This window comes from Amblyraja radiata, chromosome 14 (genome assembly GCF_010909765.2).
Source record: "Amblyraja radiata isolate CabotCenter1 chromosome 14, sAmbRad1.1.pri, whole genome shotgun sequence".
NCBI classification, from domain to species: domain Eukaryota; kingdom Metazoa; phylum Chordata; class Chondrichthyes; order Rajiformes; family Rajidae; genus Amblyraja; species Amblyraja radiata.
In genome coordinates this window covers 7,980,208-8,007,524 of record NC_045969.1, presented here as the reverse complement: position 1 = coordinate 8,007,524, position 27,317 = coordinate 7,980,208, and the positions used below count along the sequence as shown (strand labels likewise).

The following is a 27,317-nucleotide window of genomic DNA, read 5'->3' as shown; positions in this document are numbered from 1 at the left end:
TTGGACACGCTAGAGGCAGGAAACATGTTCCCGATGTTGGGGGAGTCCAGAACCAGGGACCACAGTTTAAGAATAAGGGTTAAGCCATTTAGAACGGAGACGAGGAAACACTTTTTCTCGCAGAGAGTGGTGAGTCTGTGGAATTCTCTGCTGGGCGGTGGAGGCCGGTTCTCTGGATACTTTCAAGAGAGAGCTAGATAGGGCTCTTAAAGATAGCAGAGTCAGGGGATATGGGGAGAAGGCAGGAACGGGGAACTGATTAGGGATGAATTGAATGGCGGTGCTGGCTCGAAGGGCCGAATAGCCTACTCCTGCACCGATTGTCTATTGTGTATCTTTGAAGTCTAAATGTCCCAATTCTTCAGACTAGCTTATCTAAATACACAGAAGGGGCTGCACACAGACATTGATATTGCTATAGAGGGAGATTAAGACTCCCAGCACCAATTTCAGTCACTGCATTTACATGGTTAACATTTAATAAAGTGGACGTTTACCTTGTTAAGCTTTCCCAGTGACGAGATAAGATCTGCCCATTCACTGGATGACTCAAAGTTCTTCAAAGCTTTATCGATTGTGGAAGAATAACTTCGGTATCTGTAGTCATTTATCAAGGTTAGCTCTTCTGGATCCATTGCTCTTTCTCATTGTCTATTACTCAGTCCTGAGGACAAGACACAATGCAGATTAGATCAATGGTGCCTGGATATGAAACAAAGATACATTTAAAATGGTAACTTAATTTTCACAATACGTTGATAGACAAGATTTGTTGACCACTCCTTTGGGAAAGGAGGAGCTGCAATATCTGGATTTATTTCCACAGATTTTAAACAGCTACTGCCATGGCTAATTAAAATGGGTGCTTCATTAAAAAGCTACACTGAACACTAACCTCAGCAACTATGATCGTTCGGCACGGTGGCGCAGCGGTAGAGCTGCTGACTTACAGCGCCAGAAACCCGGGTTCGATGCCGACTATGGCCGTTGTTCGCACGTTCTCCCCGTGACCACGTAGGTTTTCCTCAGGCACTCCGGTGTCCTCCCACATACGAAAGACGTACAGGTTTGTAGGTCAATTGGCTTTGGTAAAGATTGTAATTTGACCCTAGTGTGTGGGATAGTGTTTGTGTACGGGGATCGCAGGTCAGCGTGGACTCGGTGGGCCGAAAGGCGAGTTTCCATGCTGTATTGTTAAATCTAAAAAATCTTTTTTTTTTTAAATGCAATGTCTTTGGTCACACAACAGACTTTGGATTTTGCATCCATTGCATTACTGATTATTGTGCATTAGCTGTGAATGCATTTATGAAGGTCGATTGTAATCATGCATTGTCTTTCCACTGACTGGTTAGCACGCAACAAAAGCTTTTCACTGTACCTCGGTACACGTAGCAATAAACTAAACTGATGAGGTTGTCAAGCTTAAGCTGCAGCATGAATTTCATTGTTCCGTTGTTGGAACATGGGACAATTAAACACTCTCTTGTTATACACACAAAGTGATCCTGCACTGCAGGTCAAAGGCAAGCCAACCTGTTGAAAATTAAATAGCCTTCTCGGCCACTGTCAGAAATGAGCCCAAGCATCGATTCACTCTTCTCGGTACCAGATGTGGCAAAAACCTGGGCAAAATTTGCATGGTGTTGTCCATTTCAACAATAAATACCAACATCTGTGTCACAAAAGAATTCATTATCACAGAAGGCTGAGGAGGCCAGGTCAATGGATATTTTTAAGGCGGAGAATGACAGATTCTTGATTACTACGGGCGTCCGGGGTTATGGGGAGAAAGCAGGAGAATGGGGTTGAGAGGGAAAGATAGATCAGCTATGATTGAATGGCAGAGTAGACTTGTTGGGCCAAATGGCCTAATTTGGCTCCTATAACTTTGGAACTGGAAGTCATTATGTTAAAAAAACGAAATTCTTCAATTATTACCAACACTATTAACCAGATTTTAGCTGGGTATTCTACTGTGATTTTCATAATTTTCCCTTCTGTTCTACAGCGAGTATAACTAAATGACCAAATGAGTAACTAAATGGTGCCTGTATATGAAACAGAGGTATATTTAAAAAGATAACTTAATTTAAAGATAAAAGATAATTTAACAAAAACTTCAAATGAATTTCCAACCATATTAGTCGGCCCTCATACGGCATCAACAAGGAAATCAAGAACATAGGAACACAGGAAAATAGAAGCACAAATAGGCCATTCAGCCCATTCAGTTTACTATTTCAGTTTTATCAATACATTTCGAGATTGAGGGCAGCACAGTGGCACAGCTGATAGAGCTGCTGCCTTACAGCGCCAGAGACACAGGTTCAATTCTGACATGGGGTAACATCTATAGTAGGTAGAGTTAGCATGTTCTCACTGGGAGTGCGTGGGTTTCCTCTGGGTGCTCTGGTTTCCCCCCACATACCAAAAACGTACGTTTTGGATTTGTTGGTTAATTGGCCCTCTGTAACTTGCCCCTGATACATAGGGAATGGATGCAAAAGTGGGATAACATGGAACTCATATGAATGGGTGATCGAAGGTCGGCATGGACTTGGTGGGCTGAAGGGCCTGTTTCCATCCTGCATCTCCATAATTAACAACTAAATTAGCTGATATTCAACCAATATGCAGATTCACATCAACTCTGTGTGACACGAAAGTGGCTTGTGCGATTACACAAACAAAAATATTTTAGGTACTATATTGCATCGTTTAGAGAGGACATGTTTATAGATATATGAGCGAACCACAGGTAGATGGGACTAGTAGATGGGGCATGTTAGTCAGCGTGGGCAAGTTGGGCCGAAGGGCCTGTTTCCACGCTGTATGACTCTATGACTATGACTCTAATATAAAGCAACCCAAACTGTCTGTACAGCATTAAGCAGAGTTCAAGATGGGATTAAGTAACTGTGTTAATGAGTTGATTAGCATGGAATATTAATCTCAGATCTGCATTGTTTTAATGGGATGAAAACCTTAAGTGTAAAATGATTAAAATATCAATTGGAAAGCCATGGGCCGCTCCAAGATCCTCAATGTGTAAATCCCCACTCACAGATACAGTCAATGATCCCAACACTAATCATTTCCATCATCTGTTGCTGGCCTGGTTTGTTCTGGCCTTTTCCCATCTCCAGTTTATTCTCTCCACCTCCACCCTCCCATCCCTCCCCCCTCCACTTCACTTTCAGTCTGAAGAGGGGTCTCGACCAGAATCGTCACCTATTCCTTTTCTCCAGAGATGCTGCCTGACACCCCCTGAGTTACTCCAACATTGTTTGTGCATCTTTACTGTAAACCAGCATCTGCAGTTCCTTCCTACACAAGGGTAATACATTGGTTAAATAAAAAGCAGGCACCAATGCACAACATTTCCTGGATACCTTACTGTTAGGCATTTCTCTAAATATGTTAATGTGTGGCAAAATTGTCGACTTTTTCTCGCTGGAGGTGGAGAAGGCTGCACAATGACATAATATGTGGTGCTGCACAGTATCGCTCTTGGTACCCTTGAGAATTTTCTGCACATACAGTTTTAGATATAAAGCTTACAATTAATTTGCATACTGCAATGACAGCAAACACGAATAGCCTCACTGCCATTACGCCCACACACAATTGTCCATTACAATAATCCCTTCCTATCCTCACTTTGCTTTCTAAATTCCTGTTGTCAAAAATAAATTGCAAAGCTTCAAGAAGACAGCAAGGAATAGGAGCAGGTAGAGTGCCTAAAAATACTTAAAATCCTCTCCACGTGTCATAATAATTCCGTGCTTTAAAGAAGGTTGAAACTGAGCATGTGTAACTGACGCTGCAGGAAAAGATACTTGATGTTGGGAGGGGGGGGGGGGAAGAAATAACACTGGGATGATCTAATGAGTTTGATCAGTGACATTACTGAATCTACTTTAGTCAGATTCTCTGTTGCCAAAGGACAGATTGTAAAATAATTTTTTTAAACGTCGAAAGGGTAACAGGACATTTGTCTGTCTGCAATGCGGTGGAATTGGGCTGCGTTTACTGTGTCTTTCAGGGGTGCATGATTTATAATTGATATCAAAAGTCAAGAGTCAAGAGAGTTTATTGTCATGTGTCCCAGATAGGACAATGAAACTCTTGCTTGCTGCAGCACAACAGAATATTGTACAGATCCGATCAGTGTGTCCATATACCATAGAATATATATATATATACACATAAATAAACAGAGAAAGTGCAATAGGCTGTTATAGTTCAGAGTTTGTTTGAAGTTGTGTTTAATAGTCTGATGGCTGTGGGGAAGTAGCTGTTCCTGAACCTGGATGTTGCAGATTTCAGGCTCCTGTACCTTCTACCTGATGGCAGCGGAGAGATGAGTGTGTGGCCAGGATGGTGTGGGTCCTTGATGATGCTGCCAGCCTTTTTGAGGCAGCGAATGCGATAGATCTCCTCAATGGTAGGGAAGTCAGAGCCGATGATGGACTGGGCAGTGTTTAAAACTTTTTGCAGTCTTTTCCGCTCCTAGACGCTCAGGTTGCCGTACCAAGCCACGATGCAACCGGTCAGCATGCTCTCTACTGTGCACCTGTAGAAGTTCGAGAGAGTCCTCCTTGACATACCGACTCTCCGTAATCTTCTCAGGAAGTAGAGGCGCTGATGTGCTTTCTTCATGATTGCATCAGTGTTGTGGGACCAGGAGAGATCTTCGGAAATATGCACGTCCAGGAATTTGGAGTTCTTGACCTTTTCCACCATCGACCCGTTGATATAAATGGGACTTTGGGTCCCCATCCGACCGACTTCCGAAGTTCATTCGTGGAAGAAGGAAAAATGCATCAGTGCCTGCTACAGTAAACATCACATCAAAGGGAATTTCGGTATACAAGGAGTAGGTGAATCTTTGCATTTCAAGCTGAAGAAGGGTCTCAGCCTGAAACGTCACCCATCCCTTCACTCCAGAGATGCTGCCTGTTCCGTTGAGTTACTCCAGCTTTTTTGTGTCTATCTTCGGTAGATAAATCTTTGTTCGTTGAGCATTGCTCCCAGTGATCACTGTAATTGGTGCTCTTCTTCTTCTTCTTCTTCTTGCGTATGACGTGCACAGCCTAAAGCTGTAGGACAACTTGTTCTATTTGATCTTATTTGATTGTGCACGCCGGGTTGATTGCATTCATCGAAACAGAGCGGACCAAGTCTTGTTCGTCTTACCCGATTTTTGTGTTGTGTTCTTAAGTGTTCTTTAACACGGTCCTGTGTTTGCAGCCGTTTGCTCTGTATCAATGATCGGTGAATATGCATTAAATTCTTAAGGGCCTGTCCCACTTGGGGGGGTCATTTGCACGCCATTTACGCGACATCATTCGTGACGCGCACGGGACGCACGCATGGTGCGCATTACATGCGCCTGGTACGTGGTGACATAGGCAATGACACGGCGCCCCAGGATTTTGGGATGTATAAAATCTCCGTGCACCTTCATCATTCATTTAACGCCAACTACTGCGGACTACACTTCGCTACTATCCTCATTCTTCTCTTCTTTCTCTTTTCTTTTTCTCTATTAAAAAAAATTTGGGGGATAAATAAATCAATAATAAAATAAAATAAAGTGAAATCTTTGCGCGCCATCTGCGTGACATGCAAATGACGCCCAAGTGGGACAGACCCTTTAGGGGTCTCTGCTCGCTGACCTCGTTACATTTTTGTGACTACATATGTTCCAATTCACATTTGTGAATATTTGGTCACGTTGTCTGTGAGAATGCGCATTATTATAAACTAGCTTTGTAATCCCGATTGTGAATGTTGAGAATGACCTTGCTTCCTGAGGGTGGTCAGTGGCAGTATTGAAGGCTTCATGCTCCTTCAAATACACCAATAAAAGATAATGCAGTAACTGAGTATGTGGAGGAAGGAACTGCAGATGCTGCTTTACACCGAAGATAGACACAAAAAGCTAGAGTCGCTCAGCAGGTCAGGCATTTCAGATTGGAACCTTCTCCAGAGATGCTGCCTAACCCATGATTAGTCTTAGAAATTATATCAATGAGAATTGCAATTCCTTTAAATATTTTAAAATGTAGCCTTGTGGACCTTACTACAAAAAAAACCCTGTAATAACAGGTTCACAAGTTATAGTAGTAGAATTAGGCCATCCAGCCCATCGAGTCTACACCGCCATTCAAGCCTGGCTGATCTCTGACTCCTAATCCCATTTTCCTGCCTTCTCCCCATAACCCTTGACACCCATTCCAATCAAAAATCTGCCTTAAAAATATCTACTGACTTGGCCTCCACAGCTCCCTGTGGAAATGAGTTCCACGGATTAACTACCCTCGTACTAAAGAAGTTCCTCCTCACCTCCTGCTCTAAAAGAGCACCCTTTAATTCTGAAGCTATGATCTCTGGTCCTAGACTCTCCCACCAGTGGAAACATCCTTTCCACATCCACTCTATCTATGCCTTTCATTATTCTGTAAGTTGCAATGAGGTCCCCCCTCAACCTTCGAAACTCCGGAGGCCCAGTGCTGTCAAACGCTCATCATATGCTAACCAACTAATTCCTGAAATCATTCTTGTAAAGTTCCTCTGGACCCTCTCCAGAGCCTGCACATCCTTCCTCAGATATGGGGCCCAAAGTTGCTCACAGTACTCCATATGTGGCCTGACCAGCGCCTTGTAGAGCCTCAGCATTACATCTCTGCTTTTGAATTCCAGTGATATAACGCATCATTGAATCCAAAAATGCAGATGCTGAACGTGTGAAATTAAAACAGAAACATTCAGGACAGGCAGATCTGGAGAGGAAATAATGGTTCAAAAACAGTTCCGAGAATGAGATGCCGACCCAAAATATTGAGTTTGAAGAAGGGTCTCGACTCCAAACGTCACCTATCCCTTTTCTCCAGAGATACTGCCTGACCCGCCGAGTTCCTCCAGCATTTTGCGTCTATTTTTGTGTAAACCAGCATCCCTTCCTGCTCTATTGATGGTTCTTTTGATGACTATTTCACTCTGAAGTTGCCACCCAAGCTTTTTTTGGGGGGCATTTTTTGTTTTCTTTATTTGTAGTGATATTTTTTTCGATATTCCAAACTACCTTTACATCTTCATATTGTTTTTTTTTTTAATTGGGAAAATAAATAGTGCTCTGGTGCTTCAATGGTTCTTGATTGTCACACATGCACTTCACAGAGGAATTCTTTCTGCATTGTTCACACATGCGCAAGTCGCTATATTTTGGTGTAATTTACAAAAAGAAAAAGGCCAAGGTCTGGTCCACATGCTGAATGTACTGGAGTGCCCCCGTTCCAGGTGAGTCCCAGGCTGCTGCAGGGCCCCCTCCGTTGCCCTCGACCAACTCGGCCCGCCAACAAACGTCCCTCTCCTCGCCCGACCACCTCTATGTCCCGGGGGTGCCTCCTGCAGCCGACCTTGAAGGCGTTGGAGGCAATAACCCAGTCCCTCTCCTACCCCAGTCCAGTCTTCATGTCCGTCAGCAGCAGCGACTCCCTCCTCCTCAGCTCTCCAGTCTTCGGGGGCCGAGCTCGACGGCTTCCGAGCTCCCCCCCCCTCCCCGCAGGTCGTAGCCCGCCCGATCCTTCTTCGCGAAGCGATCCAGGCCAGCCGCCACACGTGACCGCGGACGATACACCGTGTCCGGCTTCCTTCGCGGCGGCACGTGTGTTTGATATCCGTGAAGATTATTTCACGCGATTGGCTTTTCAGCCAACTTGTCAGGCTGCATACCATGGATTCTTCATAGCTGATGCCCGATACCATCACAAGCAAGGAGAACCAGAAGTCTACACAAGAGACATCACCAGCCTGTACAAGTGCTGACATTACACTATCAACCCGAGATCAGAAACATCAGATGCGCGGCAGGGTGGCGCAGCGGTAGAGTTGGTGCAATACAACACCAGAAACCCCGGTTCAATCCGTCCACGGATGTTGCCTAAAAGAAGTTTGTAGGTTCTCCCCGTGACCTTGTGGGTTTTCCCCGGGTCATAGTCATAGAGTGATACAGTGTGGAATCACTGTATGTCCCCGCTACAGTAGTCTCACCTGCCTGCGTTTGGTCCATATTCCTTCAAACATGTCCAACCATGTTTCTTAAATTTTGGGATAGTCCCTGCCTCAACTACCTGCTCTGGCAGTTGTTCCATACACCCACCACCCTTTGTGTGAAAAAGTTACACCTCAGATTCCTATTAATTCTTTTCTCCTTCACCTTGAACCTATGTCCTCTGGTCCTCGATTCCCTTGCTCTGGGCTCCGGTTTCCTCTCACACTCCAACGACGCAAGGTTTGTAGGTTAATTGGCTTTGGTAAAGATTGTAATATGTCCCTGGTGTGTACAAGTGTGCTAGTGTATGCCGTTCACTGGTCGGTGTGGACTCGTTGGGCTGAAGAGCCCGTTTCCGCGCTGTATCTCTAAACTAAAGATGGTTAGGCTGCACTTAGAAACATAGAAAATGGGTGCAGGAGTAGGCCCTTCGAGCCAGCACCACCATTCAATGTGATCATGGCTGATCATCCACAATCAATACCCCGTTCCTCCCTTCTCCCCAGATCCCTGGATTCCGCTAGCCCCAAGAGCTCTATCCAACTCTCTTTTGAATGCATCCAGTGAATCGGCCTCCACAGAGGCTGGTGGGAATATGGAACAAGCTGCCAGAGGAAGTGGTGGAGGCAGGTACAATAATATTTAAAAGACATTTGGATAGGTACATGGACAGGAAGGGACTAATGTGATATGGGACAAACACAGACAAATGGAACTAGCTTAGATGGGGCATTTTGGTCAGCATGGAAGAGTTGGGCTGAATGGCCTGTTTCTGTACTATCAGTGTACAAGGCAACTTTGTGTGGAATGTCAGAAACAAAACCATGTACTAAAACCTTATCACAATGGAAGACATGAACTGTCATATGAACAAGGATGTATTAAATTGAGTCACTGAGTAATAGTACCCAATTGTAATCTTTGTCTTAAGCAATTGGGTACTATTACTCTGTGACCCAATTTAATACATCCTTGTTCATATGACAGTTCATCCACAGTGGACACACAGGTATTGTTGGAATGAAGTCTACAGCCAGAGGTTGCAAGTATTGGCCAGGGTTGGACAATGACATAGAAGCAATGGCAAGCAAATGTAGCACCTGCCAGGGTTGTAGAAGTAGGCCTGCCCAAACCCCTTTGCAAACATGGTCTTGGCCTACTAGACCTTTTCAGAGGGTTCATGTGGATTTTTGTGAACACGGGAATAATACTTTTCTTGTTTTGGTAGCTAGCCACTCAAAGTGGAATGAGGTGGTACCTATGGGTACAAGCACAACAACAGAAAGAACAATACACACATTGCGGTCTATCTTGGTGTGTCATGGATTACCTGAAGAGCTGGTCTCTGACAACGGCCCCCAATTTCGTGCTGCACTGTTCCAAACGTTCATGAAGCTGAATGGTATCAAACCACTCAGGATAGTCAAAGGAGCTCTCAAGAAACAAGCTCTTGAAGGGAATTCAAAATTCAGTATGTCACAGCGGCTAGCGAGATTCTTACTGAAATATCATACCTCACCACAATCTACCCCACAGGTTTATGCCAGTTGAACTTCTCATGAAAAGAAGGCTCAGAACTAGACTGAGTTTGGTTCTACCTAACTTATCGCCCAAGGATGAAAACAAACAATCTGTTCAGAAATGTCATTACGGTGGAAGTCAAAAAGAGCATAGGTTCAAGACACATGATCAGGTTTGTGTTCTCAGCCCCCCCCCCCCCCCCCCCCCCCCCCTACAAAGCAAACAAACAGGAGGTGGGAACAGTGGTTGAAGTGTGTGGTACCAGGTGATACTTGGTAGAAATTGGACGTGTTAGTAGTGTGCACATAAACCACATGATGCCAGCAAGGAATGAACCGGTACAAGAGCAAAGCATAGACGAAGAAGCAGATCTGTCAGACTTTGGTATTATTCCAAGTTCAAATGCAAGATCAGAATCTCCAAAGAAAACAGAGACAAAGGTCCTGAACTTGAGTCTCCTCTAGAACCACAACCCCTCTAATCTGACGTAAACCTCTATATCCTGGTTAATGTACTGGTTACTGAAAATTGAATCTAACATACGAGGGCAGTCAGATGATGGGGGCTTGAAAGCGAACAGGTTACGAAGGAATTTGGGGAATGAGATTAAATTAATGGTTGAGAACAGCAGAGACCCAATGGGCTGAATAACATCCAATGTCACGAGGAGAACAGTTGCTCCATTCCTTTAGACCATAATATTCACGAAAGGTGCTCCATCTCGAAAGAACGAAGAATGAGAGAACGAAGAGAGGACCTGATGGGGGGCCGCCGAGAATGAGGGGGGGGCGGGAGCGACGCGTCTGGGGGCCGAATGCTGCGAGCTGAAGATAAAACTGTTTGACAAACTTTCCTTAACTTCGTTGGTGCCAGAAGCATGGCGACTTGTGCACTGCCTAGGTGAGGCCTGCTGTATAATTTAAACGGGCAGTTTGCCAAACAAAGCATTTCACTGTACACACATGTCAATATCACTGAATCACTGGGACAATACTACAAGTACCACATATTGAAAACTCCTCACAATATTCCACCTGCTACAGACACATCCCATCTTGAAAGGAGGGAAAGAACATTCACAGAACCAAATGCACAGTTGAGAAAAAAGGAACTGCAGATGCTGGGATACAACAAAAAAAAGACAAAGTGCTGGAGTAGCTCAGCAGGTCAGGCAGCACCTCTGGAGAAAGTGGATAGGTAACATTTCGGGTCAGGACCCTTCTTCAGACCGAGGAAGGGTTCCAACCCAAAAGGTCACCTATCCGTGTTTTCCAGAGATGCTGCCTGATCTGCCAAGTTACTCCAGCACTTTGTGTCTAACGCGTACTACTCTCATTTCGATATACCCAAAATTGGATAGGGTCCCAACCGGCAACATCACCTACCCACGCTCTCCAGAGATGCTGTGGGACCTGCTGAGTTCCTCCAACACTCTGTCTCTCATGCATAGTACTGTCATTTCCATATACCCAAACATATAACCACCCCCGGGCCGCGGAGCTTGAACCGTGGGACTGACTTACCATCGCCCGGTGGGGTATTACCTCAGCGCAGAGGGAGAAGACGAGGGAAGAGACAGCAACCCTAAGACTTTTGCCTCCATCACAGTGAGGAGGTGCTTGGTGAACTCACTGTGGTGGATGTTAATTTGTGTTTATTGTGTGTTGTTTATTATTACATGTATGGCTGCAGGCAACGACATTTCGTTCAGACCGAAAGGTCTGAATGACAAATAAAGGATTCAATTCAATTCAATGGAAGCTCGAAAAACACACACTGTTTTTGTAAGCTGGTCGTTGAATCTGTTGACTCGGTAACCTGGGCATCGACCCCTCCCTCTGCAACTGGATACTGGACTTTCTAACCAACAGACCCCAGTCTGTTAGGTTAGACAAGCACACCTCTTCAACCCTCACCCTGAACACCGGCGTTCCACAGGGCTGTGTGCTGAGCCCCCTCCTCTACTCCCTCTTCACCTATGACTGCACACCTGTACATGGTACTAACACCATCATCAAGTATGCAGATGATACAACGGTGATTGGCCTCATCAGCAACAACGATGAGTCGGCCTACAGGGAGGAGGTCCAGCACTTAGCAGCATGGTGCGCTGACAACAACCTGGCCCTTAACTCCAAGAAGACCAAGGAGCTCATTGTAGACTTCAGGAAGTCCAGGGGCGGCACGCACACCCCCATCCACATTAACGAGACGGAGGTGGAACGTGTTTCTAGCTTCAGGTTCCTGGGAGTCAACATCTCCGATGACCTCTCTTGGACCCACAATACCTCAACTCTGATCAAGAAGGCTCACCAGCGTCTCTTCTTCCTGAGGAGACTGAAGAAGGTCCATCTGTCTCCTCAGATCCTGGTGAACTTCTACCGCTGCACCATCGAGAGCATCCTTACCAACTGCATCACAGTATGGTATGGCAACTGCTCTGTCTCCGACCGGAAGGCATTGCAGAGGGTGGTGAAAATTGCCCACGCATCACCGGTTCCTCGCTCCCCTCCATTGAGTCTGTCCAAAGCAAGCGTTGTCTGCGGAGGGCGCTCAGCATCGCCAAGGACTGCTCTCACCCCAACCATGGACTGTTTACCCTCCTACCATCCGGGAGGCACTACAGGTCTCTCCGTTGCCGAACCAGCAGGTTCAGGAACAGCTTCTTCCTGGCGGCTGTCACTCTACTCAACAACGTACCTCGGTGACTGCCAATCACCCCCCCACCCCCCGGACACTTATTATCACTTATTATTAATTATTCAAATCATTTGCTATGTCGCTCTTCCAGGGAGATGCTAAATGCATTTCGTTGTCTCTGTACTGTACACTGACAATGACAATTAAAATTGAATCTGAATCTGAATCTGAATCTAAACTGGTCGTTGAATCTGAATCTGTTCACATGCCATAAGAAAACAGGTTTTGCAAACTTGGATGGCTAAATACTGAGGAGTGGCATTCCACTTAATGATCAAGATCACAATCTACAATTTAAATTACTACCAAAACTTCAGTGATGTTACCTATATGTAAAAGCAATTCTGAAGCTGAAGGGCAAATCACTGTGATACTTCCAGTGTGCAACAAAGTTAGACTGGAGGGTTTGGACCTGTAGAAGATCTCGGACCCGAAATATTTCTCTTTTCACAGATGCTGCCTGACATGTATTCAGTATTCTTCTATATTACTAAAAGTCTGTTCTTGACCGGTTTTGGCGACCTGTGCTGCGATTTCCAAGAGAACGCCGCCACCTACGGCCGTCATTTTTGGCCACCTCGCTCAGAGCCCCCCTCCGCCACATGTGTGCCGAGGATTTTTCCAGTCGATGAAAAATGACAGAGATATTAATGATTTTACAAAATTCCCCATTCTCTCTGCTGCCCCCGCTGGCGGCAGGGGGATGGACTATAAAACCAGGAAGTGGTGTGCCTCAATCAGTGTCTGCAAGCTGGAGGAAGGCAGAGGGTCACGTTTCTCTGAGCTGTGAATAACACTGAACACATGACTACTCAAATGTAAGCGTCCTTAGTGGTTCTAAAACGCTTGCAGAATGTGTCTATTGGTTCTAAAATGTTTGCAAAAAGTGTTTATTGGTTCTAAAATGTTTGCAAAAAGCGTCTCATTTGGTTCTACAATGCTTGCAGAATGTGTCTTTTTTGGTTCTAAAATGTTTTTTAGGTTCTCCCCCCCCTTTCCTCTTCCCTCTCTCCCCCCCCCCTCTCCTCTCTTCCCCCTCTCTTCCCCCCCCTCTCCTCTCTTCCCCCTCTCCCCCCCTCTCCTCTCTTCCCCCTCTCCCCCCATCTCCTCTCACCCCCTCCGCTCCCCCCCTCTCCTCTCTCCTCCCCCCCCTCTCTCCTCTCCCCCCCTCTCTCCTCTCCCCCCCTCTCTCCTCTCCCCCCCTCTCTCCTCTCCCCCCCTCTCTCCTCTCCCCCCCTCTCTCCTCTCCCCCCTCTCTCCTCTCCCCCCCTCTCTCCTCCCCCTCTCTCCTCCCCCTCTCTCCTCTCCCCCCCCTCTCCTCTCCCCCCTCCATCCCCTCCCCCACCATTCCTCCCATAAACCCCCTCCCCTCCACACACCCCTACCCCCTTCCCTCCACCCTCCCTCCCCCTCCCTGCTCCCCACCTCTCCCCCTCCCCTCTCAGCACACCTTCCCTCCCCCCTCCATCCTCCCTCCCCTAAACCCCCTCCCCTCCACACCCCCTACCGTCTTAGTGTGGGGGGGGGGGATAGTTAGTGTGTGTGACGCTGCGTGCCGCCTCCCCCCCCACAACCGCACGTTGGGGGAACAGACCCAACGGGTCTGCACTTGGTCTAGTATACATATATTTTTTTTAAATCTCAGATTTCTAGCATCTGCAGGTTTTTTTTCATTTACTGTATAAACATCCTTATTATTATGGGTGTCAGAGTACACGCCCAAAGAGAAACTGCAGGTAAACAAATATCAGAATGAAAATGGATAAAAAGGTCAAGCAAAGGGCAGCACAAATGAACGGCTAGTAAAGCTGCTTCACCACAGTGCCAGCAACCCAGGTTTGATCCAGACCTCAGGTGCTGTCTGTGTGCAGTTCGCATATTCTCCCTGTGACCGCGTGGATTTTCTCCAGGTGCTCCGGTTTCCTCCCACATCCCAAAGACGTGCAAAGTTTAAATGGCCTCTAGATTATTCCTAGTGCGTTGGGAGTGGATGCGAAGGTGGGATAGCAGAATTACTATGAGCAGGCGATCGATGGTCGGCGTGGACTCGGTGAGTCAGAGGGCCTGATTCCATGCTGTATTTTTCCCAATCAATTCCAATACTGCAGACACTGCTCAGAGCAAGTGCACAAAACTTTGACTATTCAAATTAGAAATCATTACATGTACAAGTTTAGTCTTGCAAGTATTTCTGAGTCAGATTCTATTGCGAAACGTCTTTAGTTTGATTCCGGAATAACTATTTGCAATAATCATGCAGTGTACTCTGGAATTGCACGAATAAACCCCTCATTCATCAAGGAGCAACCATTGTCACACAGAAATAAGTGCTGTCCAGCAGAAATAGCTGGTTAAAACTCTCACCTGCAGATTTTGATCCAATAAAACCATCTACTAGAAAAAGTCTTGTCAAATTTCAAAGTCTTAACAAGTTATCTTTGCTGGAGTTGTATTGACAGCTCAGCAAAGCAATATACAGGTACACAACCTTTTATCCGAAAGCCTTGGGACCAGACACTTCTCGGATTTCGGAATTTTTCGGATTTCGGAATGGAAGATTTTTAGCGTAGATTAGGTAGGTAGCGCGGGAGGCTTGAAAAGTCTGGAGCAGCTGCCTCCTCCCCGGAGACTGGGGAATCATTGTAAATCATTGCTTAAATGTTAGTCAGTTAGTTTGGAGGGATTTTATGTGGTGGGGGGGGTGAAGGGGGAAACTTTAATTCTTAGTCCCCTACCTGGTCGGAGAGGCGGGGAGCGGGCAATGCCTTACCGGGTCGCCGTGCAGTAAGCTCCGGAGCGCTGTGGCCGCCGACTCCCAACATCGTGGAGCTGGGGCTGCGGGCGTTTAACATTTAAGCAATGATTTACAGATGTTTAAGTGTCTCCCCGGTCTCCGGGGAGGAGGCAGCCGCTACAGTAGTACAGACCTGGGTTGACCGTGGGTCGTTTCGGGTCAGGTTTGGCGCCAAACGCGAGCTTTGGTGTGCACACGACATCCTGGAAAAAATGTCCGGTTTTCCGAACTTTTCGGTTTCCGGAATTTCGGATAAAAGGTTGTGCACCTGTAGTGCAGATCAGTCAATGCACTTATAGGTTGTTGCCTGACACCATCTTAATAAGTCTGAAGAAGGGTCTCGATCTGAAATGTTACCCATTCCTTTTCTCCAGAGATGCTGCCCGTCCCACTGAGTTACTCCAGCTTTTTGTGTCTATCTTTTAGAAGTCATTATTCCACATGGAGGGGGGAAAATCGACTGTTAAGGGTGAAAACATACTGGCTTATTGACTCCACATGCATCTACACTTTAATTTATTACCCTGCAGTAGAATAGAATTAATTGGAAATGAAAATAGTCGCAAATGCTGGTGTAACTCAGCGGGTCAGGCAGCATTCTTCAGACAGTCGGATAGAAAGATCGCCTATTCCTTTTCTCCAGAGATGCTGCCTGACCCACTGAGTTGCATTTTTGTGTCTATCTTCAGTGTAAACCAGCATCTGCAGTTCCTTCTTACACAAGAAAATAGTCGCACTGGAAAGTTGATGGAAGTTTATAAAATGATGACACACAGAGATAGGGGATTCAGTTGAAATCTTCTTCCCATGGTGGAAATGTTAAAGATTAGCGGGCAGAGGTTTAAGGGGGAAAGGGGCAAAGTTTAAAGGAAATACGAGAGGCATTTTCTTTCCAGGGTGGAGGACGACGCACATAAAATAGTGGCATTGAAGAGGCTTTTAGGTAAGCGATGAAGATAGACACGAAATGCTGGAGTAACTCAACAGTTGTGAATCTGTGGAATTCTCTGCCACAGAAGGTAGTTGAGGCCAGTTCATTGGCTATATTTAAGAGGGAGTTAGATGTGGCCCTTGTGGCTAAAGGGATCAGGGGGTATGGAGAGAAGGCAGGGATGGGATACTGAGTTGGATGATCAGCCATGATCATATCGAATGGCGGTGCAGGCTCGAAGGGCCGAATGGCCTATTCCTGCACCTATTTTCTATGTTTCTATGTTTCTAACAGGTCAAGCAAGATCTCTCGAGAAAAGGAATAGATGGCGTTTCGGGTCGAGACCTGTTTCAGACCCATTCGATGGGCAGCAATGGAGGGATATTGTTCATGTTCTAGGTTAATTGGCCTCTGTAAATTACACCTCTTGTGTGGAGAGTGGGAAAGTGGAATAAGGTTGAACGAGTGAACGATGGTTGGCATGGACTCAGTGGGCTGAAAGGCCTGTTTCCATGCTGTATCTCTAAACTAAACTCGGCTTCACATGCACACAAGCATTGTGGGCCAAAGGGCCTGGTCCTGTACTGTTACGATACGATAGAACTTGATTTATCCCAGGAAGGAAATTGATCTGCCAACAGTCATAAAAACACAAAATACAAGAAAAACATGAAATTAAAGTGGCAAGTGGAAAGGTTTGGAGATGTACAGAGATTGGAGAGGGGGTGGGGAGGAGTGTTAGTCTCAGTCTACCGCACGACAGAAGGGGGAGGAGTTGAACAGTTTGATAGCCACAGGGAAGAAGGATTTCCGGTGGTGTTCTGTCCATATGACCATATAACAATTACAGCACGGAAACAGGCCATCTCAGCCCTTCAAGTCCATGCCGAACACTTTTTTTTCCCCTCCTAGTCCCATCTACCTGCACTCAGACCATAACCCTCCATTCCTTCCCCGTCCATATACCTATCCAATTTATTTTTAAATGATAAAATCGAACCTGCCTCCACCACTTCCACTGGAAGCTCATTCCACACAGCTACCACTCTCTGAGTAAAGAAGTTCCCCCTAATGTTACCCCTAAACTTCTGTCCCTTAATTCTCAAGTCATGTCCTCTTGTTTGAATCTTCCCTACTCTCAATGGGAAAAGCTTATCCACATCAACTCTGTCTATCCCTCTCATCATTTTAAAGACCTCCATCAAGTCCCCCCTTAACCTTCTGCGCTCCAAAGAATAAAGACCTAACTTGTTCAACCTGTCCTGAAGATTGTCCTGAATCTTGGTGGAACCAGTCCGTTGCAGAAGGTACTATGTTCAATGGATAGATAGTATTATTTCTCTATTTAGAATAGGGAAACGAGAATAAGTTTAGGGAATGAATGATCCAAGAGGTGAGAGAAATAATAGGAACCCCCCCTTGATCATGTAATAACAAGGCATCAGGAAACTCAATGGTAAAGTTGTCACCACAGATTAGACAGGGGTCATGTTTAGCTAACCTGATTCATTTAACAAAAGTTAGACAAACACTAGCGCGGGGGAATAGTTTAGCATTAATAAATTAGTATTCCCCAAAGTCATTGACAGTGAATCACAGTAGTGAATCACATTATCAATTAAATTATCAAACCGGCTACAACAGTGGAGGGAAAATTGAGGTTGCTACACAGACCGAGTAACTCACGCCACCTCGGCAAGGCCAACAGCATAATCAAAGACGAGTCACACCCTGGCCACTCCCTCTGCTCCCCTCTCCCATCAGGCGAAAGGTATAGAAGTGTGAAAGCACACACCTCCAGATTCAGTGGCAGTTTCTTCCCAGCTGTTATCAGGTAACTGAATCATCCTACCACAACCAGAGAGCAGTGTTGAACTACTATTTACCTCTTTGGTAACCTCCACACTATTCTTGATCGGACTTTGCTGGCTTTACCTTGCACTAAACGTTATTCCCTTATCATGTATCTATGTAAATGGCTCAATGTAAATGGTTCAATCGTAATCATGTATTGTCTTTCCGCTGATAGGATAACATGCAACAAAAGCGTTTCACTGTACCTCGGTACACGTGACAACAGACTAAACCAAACTAACACTTTCGAGACTGCAGTGGGAAAAAATGAAGGAATCAGAGACAATGCAAAGGATACACAATAAAAGTACTTGAGCTCAACAAAAGGCCAGGGGTAAAAGGAGTGAGAGATGCTGAAGTTATTCAGAACAACCATTCCCCAAAAATGTATTTATTCTCTTGCTGTTACGTTGAGAATTGTGTAGGCACCACCAAAACACAACTGTGGTCTAACTAGAATCTTATGAGAATAAAATTAAACATACATTTCAGAAACTAATGCCATTAACTACTTGGATCATGCAATTCATTCGTTCCCCTGGGAATGGTGCGGAAAATTGAATTAATGCTTTTAAGATTTTTTTATTTTTGAAACTCCAATCCAAGTGAAATGCAGCTTTACTTTTCACAGGGTTACATTTGTGCTCAAGTTAATGCAGCCTCAGTGAAGAATCAGATCCCACTTATCATTTCGAGTGCGGTCCTGACTTTACAGATACAGCTCAGAAACAGGCCCTTCTGCCCACCAAGACCACACCGACCAGCGGTCACCCCGTACACGCGCACTATCCTATACACAAGGGACAGTTTTACAATTTTACCAAAGCCATTTAACCTACAAACCTGCACGTCTTTGGAGTGTGGGAGGAAACAGGAGAACACCGTACAGACATCACCCATAATCAGGATCGAACCCGGGTCTCTGTCGCAACAACTCTACCGCCACTGTGCTAGCCAGCAGTTACCTCATTGAGCCATCATTCATCGCAGTTTACCTTGCACTAAATGGCATACCCTTTATCCGAACACCATCGACAGCTTGATTATATTCATGTATAGCTTTTTCGTTGACTGGATAGCCCACAAATCAAAGGCTTTTCACTGTACCTCAGTCCATATGACAGCAATATGTTAAACTAAAACAAACCCTTGGAGTGAAGTAGTGGAAAAATTCAAGCAAAGGAGGTCTGCAACTTAGCTTTAGTTTGATTTCACATGGCTTAGAAACATAGAAACATAGAAAATAGGTGCAGGAGGAGGCCATTCGGCCCTTCGAGCCAGCACCCCCATTCATTGTGATCATGGCTGATCGTCCCCTATCAATAACCCGTGCCTGCCTTCTCCCCATATCCCTTGACTACACTAGCCCCTAGAGCTCTAACTAACTCTCTCTTAAATCCATCCAGTAACTTGGCCTCCACTGCCCTCTGTGGCAGGGAATTCCATAAATTCACAACTCTCTGGGTGAAAACGTTTTTTCTCACCTCAGTCTTAAATGACCTCCCCTTTATTCTAAGACTGTGGCCCCTGGTTCTGGACTCGCCCAACATTGGGAACATTTTTCCTGCAAAATAAATTCACCAAATGATTGTATTAAGAAGAGGGATCTTGCTTCCAGTATCAGCAAAGGAATGGTGTTGTCAAAAACAAAGATGAAATAAAAACACACTCTTTGTGTCACTTGCCAAATAGAAGTATATGTGTTAGTTATCCCCCAACAAAATTATACATGAAGCAGAAATGTTCCCAATCAAAAAAGTCATGTTAAAATGTTTTTAAAGGAACTGAAATTTTATTTTTTTAAATTGAGCAATACACAGTCATTTAAAAAGGTTACACAATACCTTTGGTTGTCCCAACTTAGGGAAGTAACATTACACCACAACCAAGGACTGAAATAACTTTGTGTAGAAAGGAACTGCAGATGCTGGTTTATACCAAAGAGACACAGAAGATACAGTAAGGCATTCGACAAGGTTCCGCATGGTAGGCTGCTCTGGAAGGTTATATCGCATGGGATCCAAGGATAGATAGCTGAATGGATAGCAAATTGGCTCCAAGGAAGGAAGCAGAGGGTGATGGTGGAAGGTTGCTTCTCGAACTGGAGGCCTGTGACTAGTTGTGTGCCTCAGGGTTTGGTGCTGGGCCCGTTACTGTTTGTCATCTACATCAATGATTTGGATGAGAACATACAGGGCAAGATTAGCAAGTTTGCTGATGATACAAAAGCGAGTTGTTTTGCTGATAGTGAAGATGGTTGTGAAAGATTGTGGCAGGATCAGGATTGATTGGCCACGTGGGTAGAGGAAAAATGTGAGGTGTTGCATTTTGGGACGTTGAACAAGGGCAGGACCTACACAGTAAATTGTAGGCCTCTGGGAGGTGTTGTGGAGCAGGGGGATCTACGAGTACAGGTGCATGGTTCCTTGAAGGTGGAGTCACAGGTAGATAAAGTGGTCAAAAAGACTTTTGGCATTTTGGCCTTCATCAGTCAGAGTATTGGGAGGTCATGTTGCAGTTGTATAAGACGTTGGTGAGACCGCATTTAGAATATTGTGTTCAGTTCTGGGCACCGTTATAGGAAAGATCTTGTCACGCTTGAAAGGGTTCAGAAAAGATTTACGAGGATGTTGCCAGGACTAGAGGGTGTGAGCTATAGGGAAAGGTTGAGTAGGCCGAGTCTCTATTTCATGGAGCACAGGAGGATGAGGGGAAGGGGGGGGGGTCTTATAGAGGTGTCAAAATCATAAGAGGAATAGATCGGGTTAATGCACAGAGTCTCTTGCCCAAAGTAGGGGAATCGAGGACCAGAGGACATAGGTTCAAGGTGAAGGGGAAAATATTTAATAGGAATCCGAGGGGTAACTTTTTCAAAAAAAGGGTGGTGAGTGTATGGAACAAGCTGCCAGAGGAGGTAGTTGAGGCTGGGACTATCCCATCGTTTAAGAGACAGACAGGTACATGGATAGGACAGGTTTGGAGGGATATGGACCAAGCGCAGGCAAGTGGGACTAGTGTAGCTGGGACATTGCCCGGTGTGGGCAAGTTGGGCCTAAGGCCCTGTTTCCACACTCTACCACTATGACTCCATGACTCCAAGATAGACAAAGTGCTGGAGTAACTCAGCAGGTCAGGCAGCATCTCTGGAGAAAAAGGATGGTGACATTTCAGTTTGGGACCCTTCTTTAGACTGAATAATATTACCCAGTAACCCACGATACCCAAGCATAGATTTCAGCAGCCAACAAACAGATGAACAACATCTTAAAAAGAAGAATTTAAATGTTGTGCTTTAATTAATTTGGCTGGGAAGCAACAGAAGTCCCATTTACATGCATAATGTTTTTACTAACTAAATTGTCAAAATAGAATGAAAATGTGCAACATAAATACAATGTTACAAGGCTAATTGTGTCAGTTTCCATGGCTAATTGCGTACGTTTCCAAGGCTAGGCTGTAGCAAATATGCACAAACATCTATAATGTACTAACTAAAATGCGTCTAAAACACAAATTATTCCTTGACGTGTAAAGAATAGATTGAAGATTCAAGAGAGTTTATTGTCATGTGTCCCTGATAGGACAATGAAATTCGTGCTTTGCTTCAGCACAACAGAATATAGTAGGCATAACTACAGAACAGATCCGTGTTGGGACAGAACAATACGCTGTAAAACTTAAAAGTCAAAGTCGCAATCCCAATGCAGCACTTGAAGGAAGGGTGTATCAGTCGTGCAGGGCATGTTTGATTTCCTTACTGCAAAAATCAATAATGTAGTTACAAGCTTAAAAAGACACAAAGTACTAAAGTAACTCAGCGGGTCAGGCAGCATCTCTGGAGAACAAGGATGTGGCGTTTCGGGTCGGTACACGCAGAGTTACTCCAGAACTTTGTGTATTTTTTTGTTGTAAACCAGCATCTGCAGTTCCTTATTTCTCCATGTAAATATTTGCAATGCGTGTAATATTTTACGGTTGCCCGCGCGTTCTTAACTACGCGAAAGGCGGTTATATGTCATTTCAGCATGAATCTTGGACAACAGATCAAACTATTTGTTAACGCGTTGGGTAGGAATCACATAATAATATTACGAGGCGAGAGAGTGTTGTGCAAAGTCGGACATGATTACGCCGCCCTTAATCATGGGGGCAGTAAGCGTTGTGCACCCACAATACGACAAAAGACATGCAAAACAAACAACAAAGGGGGTTGGGGGAGGAAATAAGAAGAGTTAAAGATAGGGGTGATGGAACGTAGCTACTCACCAGCCCCGCAGTGACAGCCGCAGCCGGAGACGGACTGGACGGGGAGGGGAGGGGAGGAATCCGGACTCGGGGAGGGAGGGGACTTGCGTCAAGAGCTCGTAGGCGGACGAAATGAACGCGGTGACATTTCCGCGTGTATCGACGCTCCAATAGAACGCGGCGACACCTCTCCGCTAGTATCAACGTTCCAATGGAACGCGGTGACATCTCCGCGTGTTCCAATGGATCACGGCACTCCCGCATCCGGGGGAGGGGGATGCCCCCTGATGTAACACTGTCACCAGCTGCTCGCACCTTACGGGATCTCCCCCCCCCCCCACCGCTTGCAACTTTCATCTGTGCGATATGATCGACCCCAAAGCCGAAGCCTCCGGAACTCACGGTTTAACGACTGTTTCACAGGAAAGCTCCCGTCTTAGTTCCCTGGAACGTGGTGGAGTCCAATTCTCCGGCGGAGGCGATTTCGGGGTAGGTATTTTATATCTTGTTTACAGTAGGGTTTTCACTGTTACCACAGACTTATTGTAGAAGTTTATATCGCGTTGGTCGTTCCGCTTGTTCGGTAATTCTTGTACAATGAGATAAAATATTTGGAAACACTCGAGACGGAAGAGACTGCAGTTGCGGTGAAATCTTCTGTAATAAACGAAACGCTGGAGGGATTCAGCAGGCTAGTCATAGACGTGTAGAAAGGAACTGCAGATGCTGGTTTATGGAAATGCTGCTTAAGATCTCATCCACAGTTGCTGCCTGACCATCTGAGTCTTTACTCGGCTGTTTGGGTTGCAGTTGTGATGCTGTTTTTCTCAGATGTTATCTCTGATAAGGGTCTCTGAGGACGAATCCCAAAACGTCGCCTGTCATTCGCTCCACAGATGCTGCCAGACCCACTGAGTTCCCCATGCACTTTCTGTTTATTATCTGACCTATTGATTATTTCGAACATTTTTCTCTTTATCCAGAGAATGAAGATCTCGGGATTTTTTTACTTTTTTTTTCCTGACAGAATATTGGCAGAATTATCACCACGAGATCTTTAATTCTACTATATTTGTGTCATCAGGCACATTGAATAGAATAGAATAGTTTCTTTATTGTCATTGTAACATGAACCACGTACAACGAAATTTAAAAATGTCAGCCAGTCAGTGCACCATTCAAACATTTCTAAAAGCTAACGATACATACAAGGTAAAATATTTAAAAAAAAGATAAACAACTAAAATTGCACCCTCTGTTCATGGAGTCATACAGCGTGGGAACAGGCCCTTCGGCCCAATTTGCCCACACCGACCAACATGTATACCCGCAATGTATAGAAGTGTGAAAATGCACACCTCAAGATTCAAGGACAGTTTCTTCCCAGCTGTTATCAGACAACTGAATCATCCCCTATCGTAACCAGAGAGCAGTCCTGAACTACTATCTATCTCATTGGTGAACCTCGGACTATCTTTGTTAGGAATAACGCAATAACCTACCTGAACTCCCGGTGGCTCAGCACTTCAACTCCCCCTCCCATTCCCAATCCGACCTCTCTGTCCTGGGTCTCCTCCATTGCCAGAGTGAGCAACACCGGAAATTGGAGGAACAGCACCTCATATTCCGCCTGGGTTGCTTGCGTCCGGATGGCATGAACATTGAATTCTCCCAATTTTGCTAGCCCTTACTGTCTCCTCCCCTTCCTTAACCCTCGAGCTGTCTCCTCCCAGCCCCCCGCCCTCGGGCTCCTCCTCCTCCCTTTTTCCTTCCTTCTCCCCCCCCCCCCCCCACCACCCATCAGTCTGAAGAAGGGTTTCAGCCCGAAACGTCACCCATTTCCTTCGCTCCATAGATGCTGCTGCACCCGCTGAGTTTCTCCAGCATTTTTGTGTACCTTCGATCTTCCAGCATCTGCAGTTCCTTCTTGAACACTTTGTTAGGACTTTTCTGGCTTTACCTTGCACTAAACCTTATTCCCTTATCATGTATCTAAACGCTGTAAATGGCTCGATCGTAATCATGGGTTGTCTTTCCGCTGACTGGATACCACACGACAAAAGCTTTTCACTGTACCTCAGTACACGGACAATAAATGGGCGGCACTGTGGCACAATGGTAAAGATGCTGCCTTGCAGCGCCAGAGAAAAGGATTCGATCCTGACTTGTCTACGGAGTTTGTACCTTCTCCCCGTGACGTGCGTGGGTTTTCTCCAAGATCTTCGGTTTCCTCTCACACTCCAGAGACGTACATGTATTTTGGTTAATTGGCTTGGCAAATGTAAAAATTGTTCCTAGTGGTTGTAGGATAGTGTTAATATCCGGGGATTGCTGGTCGGCGCGGACCCGGTGGGCCGAAGGGCCTGTTTCCGCGCTGTATCTAAATTAAAACTAAAGGTGCTGTCTGTACGGAGTTTGCACGTTCTCCACGTGGGTTTTCTCCGATATCGTCAGTTTCCTCCAACACTCCAAAGATGTACAATTCTGTAGGTTAATTGGCTTGGTATGATTGTAAATTATCCCTAGTGTGTGTAGGATGGTGTTAATGTGCAAGGATCGCCGGTGGGCCAAAGGGCATGTTTCCGCACTGTATCTCTAAAACTAAACTAAACTAATCTGAACTGAACAGAACATGTTTCCATCTACACTAGTCCCACCTGTGTGGGTTTGGCCCATCTCCCTCTAAACCTGTCCTATCCATGTATGTCAAAATGTTTATTAAAATGTAGCAATAGTACCAGCTAAATGTAGCAATAGAACCTGCAAACGTGCCTAGCACCTATGTTACATCTTAAAACCAATTCATCTTTGTTACCTTTACCTGGAATATTATTCCCAGTTCGTCTGATATTTTCCAGTTCCGATGAACCTTTGTAGAATAAGTCAATGGGTTTTTTTTCTTGCTTTGTTCTTGTATATGTTATCTTAGGAGGATGTGGAATATACTGCCCAAAGGTCTAATATCCAAATATTCTGACATGACTAAACAGAATCAATATTGGTTTATCATGGCGTAGACGGGATCCATTGGGCCCATTGGCTTGTTGCCAGCTTCCAGCAGAGCAGTTCCATCCGTCCCCTCCCACCTCTTGTTTCCCTGCGGCTCTGCAACCTTATTTTTTGCTCACCCGCTCCTCGCTTCCCTTTGATTCTGTTCCCACCTGCATGCACTAAGGGGCAACTTGTGTACGCCCAATGTTAGAGTTGCACTGATTTTGAAATGGAGAATAGAAGAAGAATACCAGTTGGAAATGAGAATATTTGATATTATTTGTTATGGCAGCAAAGATTTATACAAGTATTTAAAATTATGAGGGGGATAGATAGGGGAGACAGTCAGGACCTAGTTCCCAGGGTGAAAATGTCCAACGCCAGAGCATGTAGCTATAAGTTGAAAGTGGAAAAGTTTAATGGAGGTGTGCAGGGCAAGTTTTTTACTCAGTGTTTGGGTGCAACGTATTACCAGGGAGGCAGATATGATAGTGGTGTTTAAGAGGCACTTCGATAGGCACATGGAGGGCCAAGGAATAGAGGGATATGGATCATGTGCAGGCAGGTGAGGTCAGTTTAACTTGGCATCTTGTTAAATTTAAAAATGTACAGATTATTTTTATCGTCACCTCTGGAACCACTAACATACAGCTGACCATGGGAAAAGCAGCGAGATTTGAGATTAAAGCAACTTTTTGTGATTGTCCTTAGGCCTTGTTAATGCTCTTCTCAAAAGGAAGTTGAACAGGGAACCGAAGTTGTTTGAACTGAAAAGATCAGATTATTATCCGATGGATGAAGGCATTCCCCCCCCCACCCCCACAGCATTGCCAGTCTTTGGACTTTAGAGATACAGTGCGGAAACAGGCCCTTCAGCCCATTGAGTCCGCACTGACCAGCATTCACCCCATATACTAACCAACCAGGGATAATGTTACAACGTACCAAAGCCAATTAACCTACAGTCATGCACGTCTTTGGAGTGTGGGAGGAAACCGAAGCACTCGCAGAAAACCCACGTGGTCACAGGGAGAACGTACAAACTCCATACAGAAAGCACCCGTAGTCAGGATCGAGGGAATTGAAGGCAATATCTCCAAGTTTGCGGATGACACTAAGCTGGGGGGCAGTGTTAGCTGTGAGGAGGATGCTAGGAGACTGCAAGGTGACTTGGATAGGCTGGGTGAGTGGGCAAATGTTTGGCAGATGCAGTATAATGTGGATAAATGTGAGGTTATCCATTTTGGTGGCAAAAACAGGAAAGCAGACTATTATCTAAATCGTGGCCGATTAGGAAAAGGGGAGATGCAGCGAGACCTGGGTGTCATGGTACACCAGTCATTGAAAGTAGGCATGCAGGTGCAGCAGGCAGTGAAGAAAGCGAATGGTATGTTGGCTTTCATAGCAAAAGGATTTGAGTATAGGAGCAGGGAGGTTCTACTGCAGTTGTACAGGGTCTTGGTGAGACCACACCTGGAGTATTGCGTACAGTTTTGGTCTCCAAATCTGAGGAAGGACATTATTGCCATAGAGGGAGTGCAGAGAAGATTCACCAGACTGATTCCTGGGATGTCAGGACTGTCTTATGAAGAAAGACTGGATAGACTTGGTTTATACTCTCTAGAATTTAGGAGATTGAGAGGGGATCTTATAGAAACTTACAAAATTCTTAAGGGGTTGGACAGGCTAGATGCAGGAAGATTGTTCCCGATGTTGGGGAAGTCCAGGACAAGAGGTCACAGCTTAAGGATAAGGGGGAAATCCTTTAAAACCGAGATGAGAAGAACTTTTTTCACACAGAGAGTGGTGAATCTCTGGAACTCTCTGCCACAGAGGGTAGTCGAGGCCAGTTCATTGGCTATATTTAAGAGGGACTTAGATGTGGCCCTTGTGGCTAAGGGGGTCAGAGGGTATGGAGAGAAGGCAGGTACGGGATACTGAGTTGGATGATCAGCCATGATCATATTGAATGGCGGTGCAGGCTCGAAGGGCCGAATGGCCTACTCCTGCACCTAATTTCTATATTTCTAACCCGGGTCCCTGACGCTGTAAGGCAGCAACTCTACTGCTGCATCACTCAGTCATTATTGTAGCCTCAATTACATGTGGTAATTATTTCTGGCACAGATAACCTTGTGCCATTGCCGAGTATTGATGGATCCAAATTCCCGAATAGCGTGATTGAGGCTCTCGGTCGGAATTATATTGGACACTAGGTG

At 45.4% G+C, this 27,317-nt stretch overlaps 1 protein-coding gene across 1 annotated transcript in view; it reads right to left on the bottom strand.

Moving 5' to 3' along the window:
* The window catches only part of dop1b (DOP1 leucine zipper like protein B), a 124,456-nt gene extending 102,165 nt beyond the window's left edge, over window positions 1-22,291 (bottom strand). Inside the window, 2 exon segments of the mRNA XM_033032433.1 lie at window positions 498-664; window positions 22,129-22,291. Coding sequence (XP_032888324.1) covers window positions 498-635 — 138 coding nt within the window. The 5' untranslated portion in view covers window positions 636-664; window positions 22,129-22,291.
* Window positions 22,292-27,317: the final 5,026 nt, after the last annotated feature.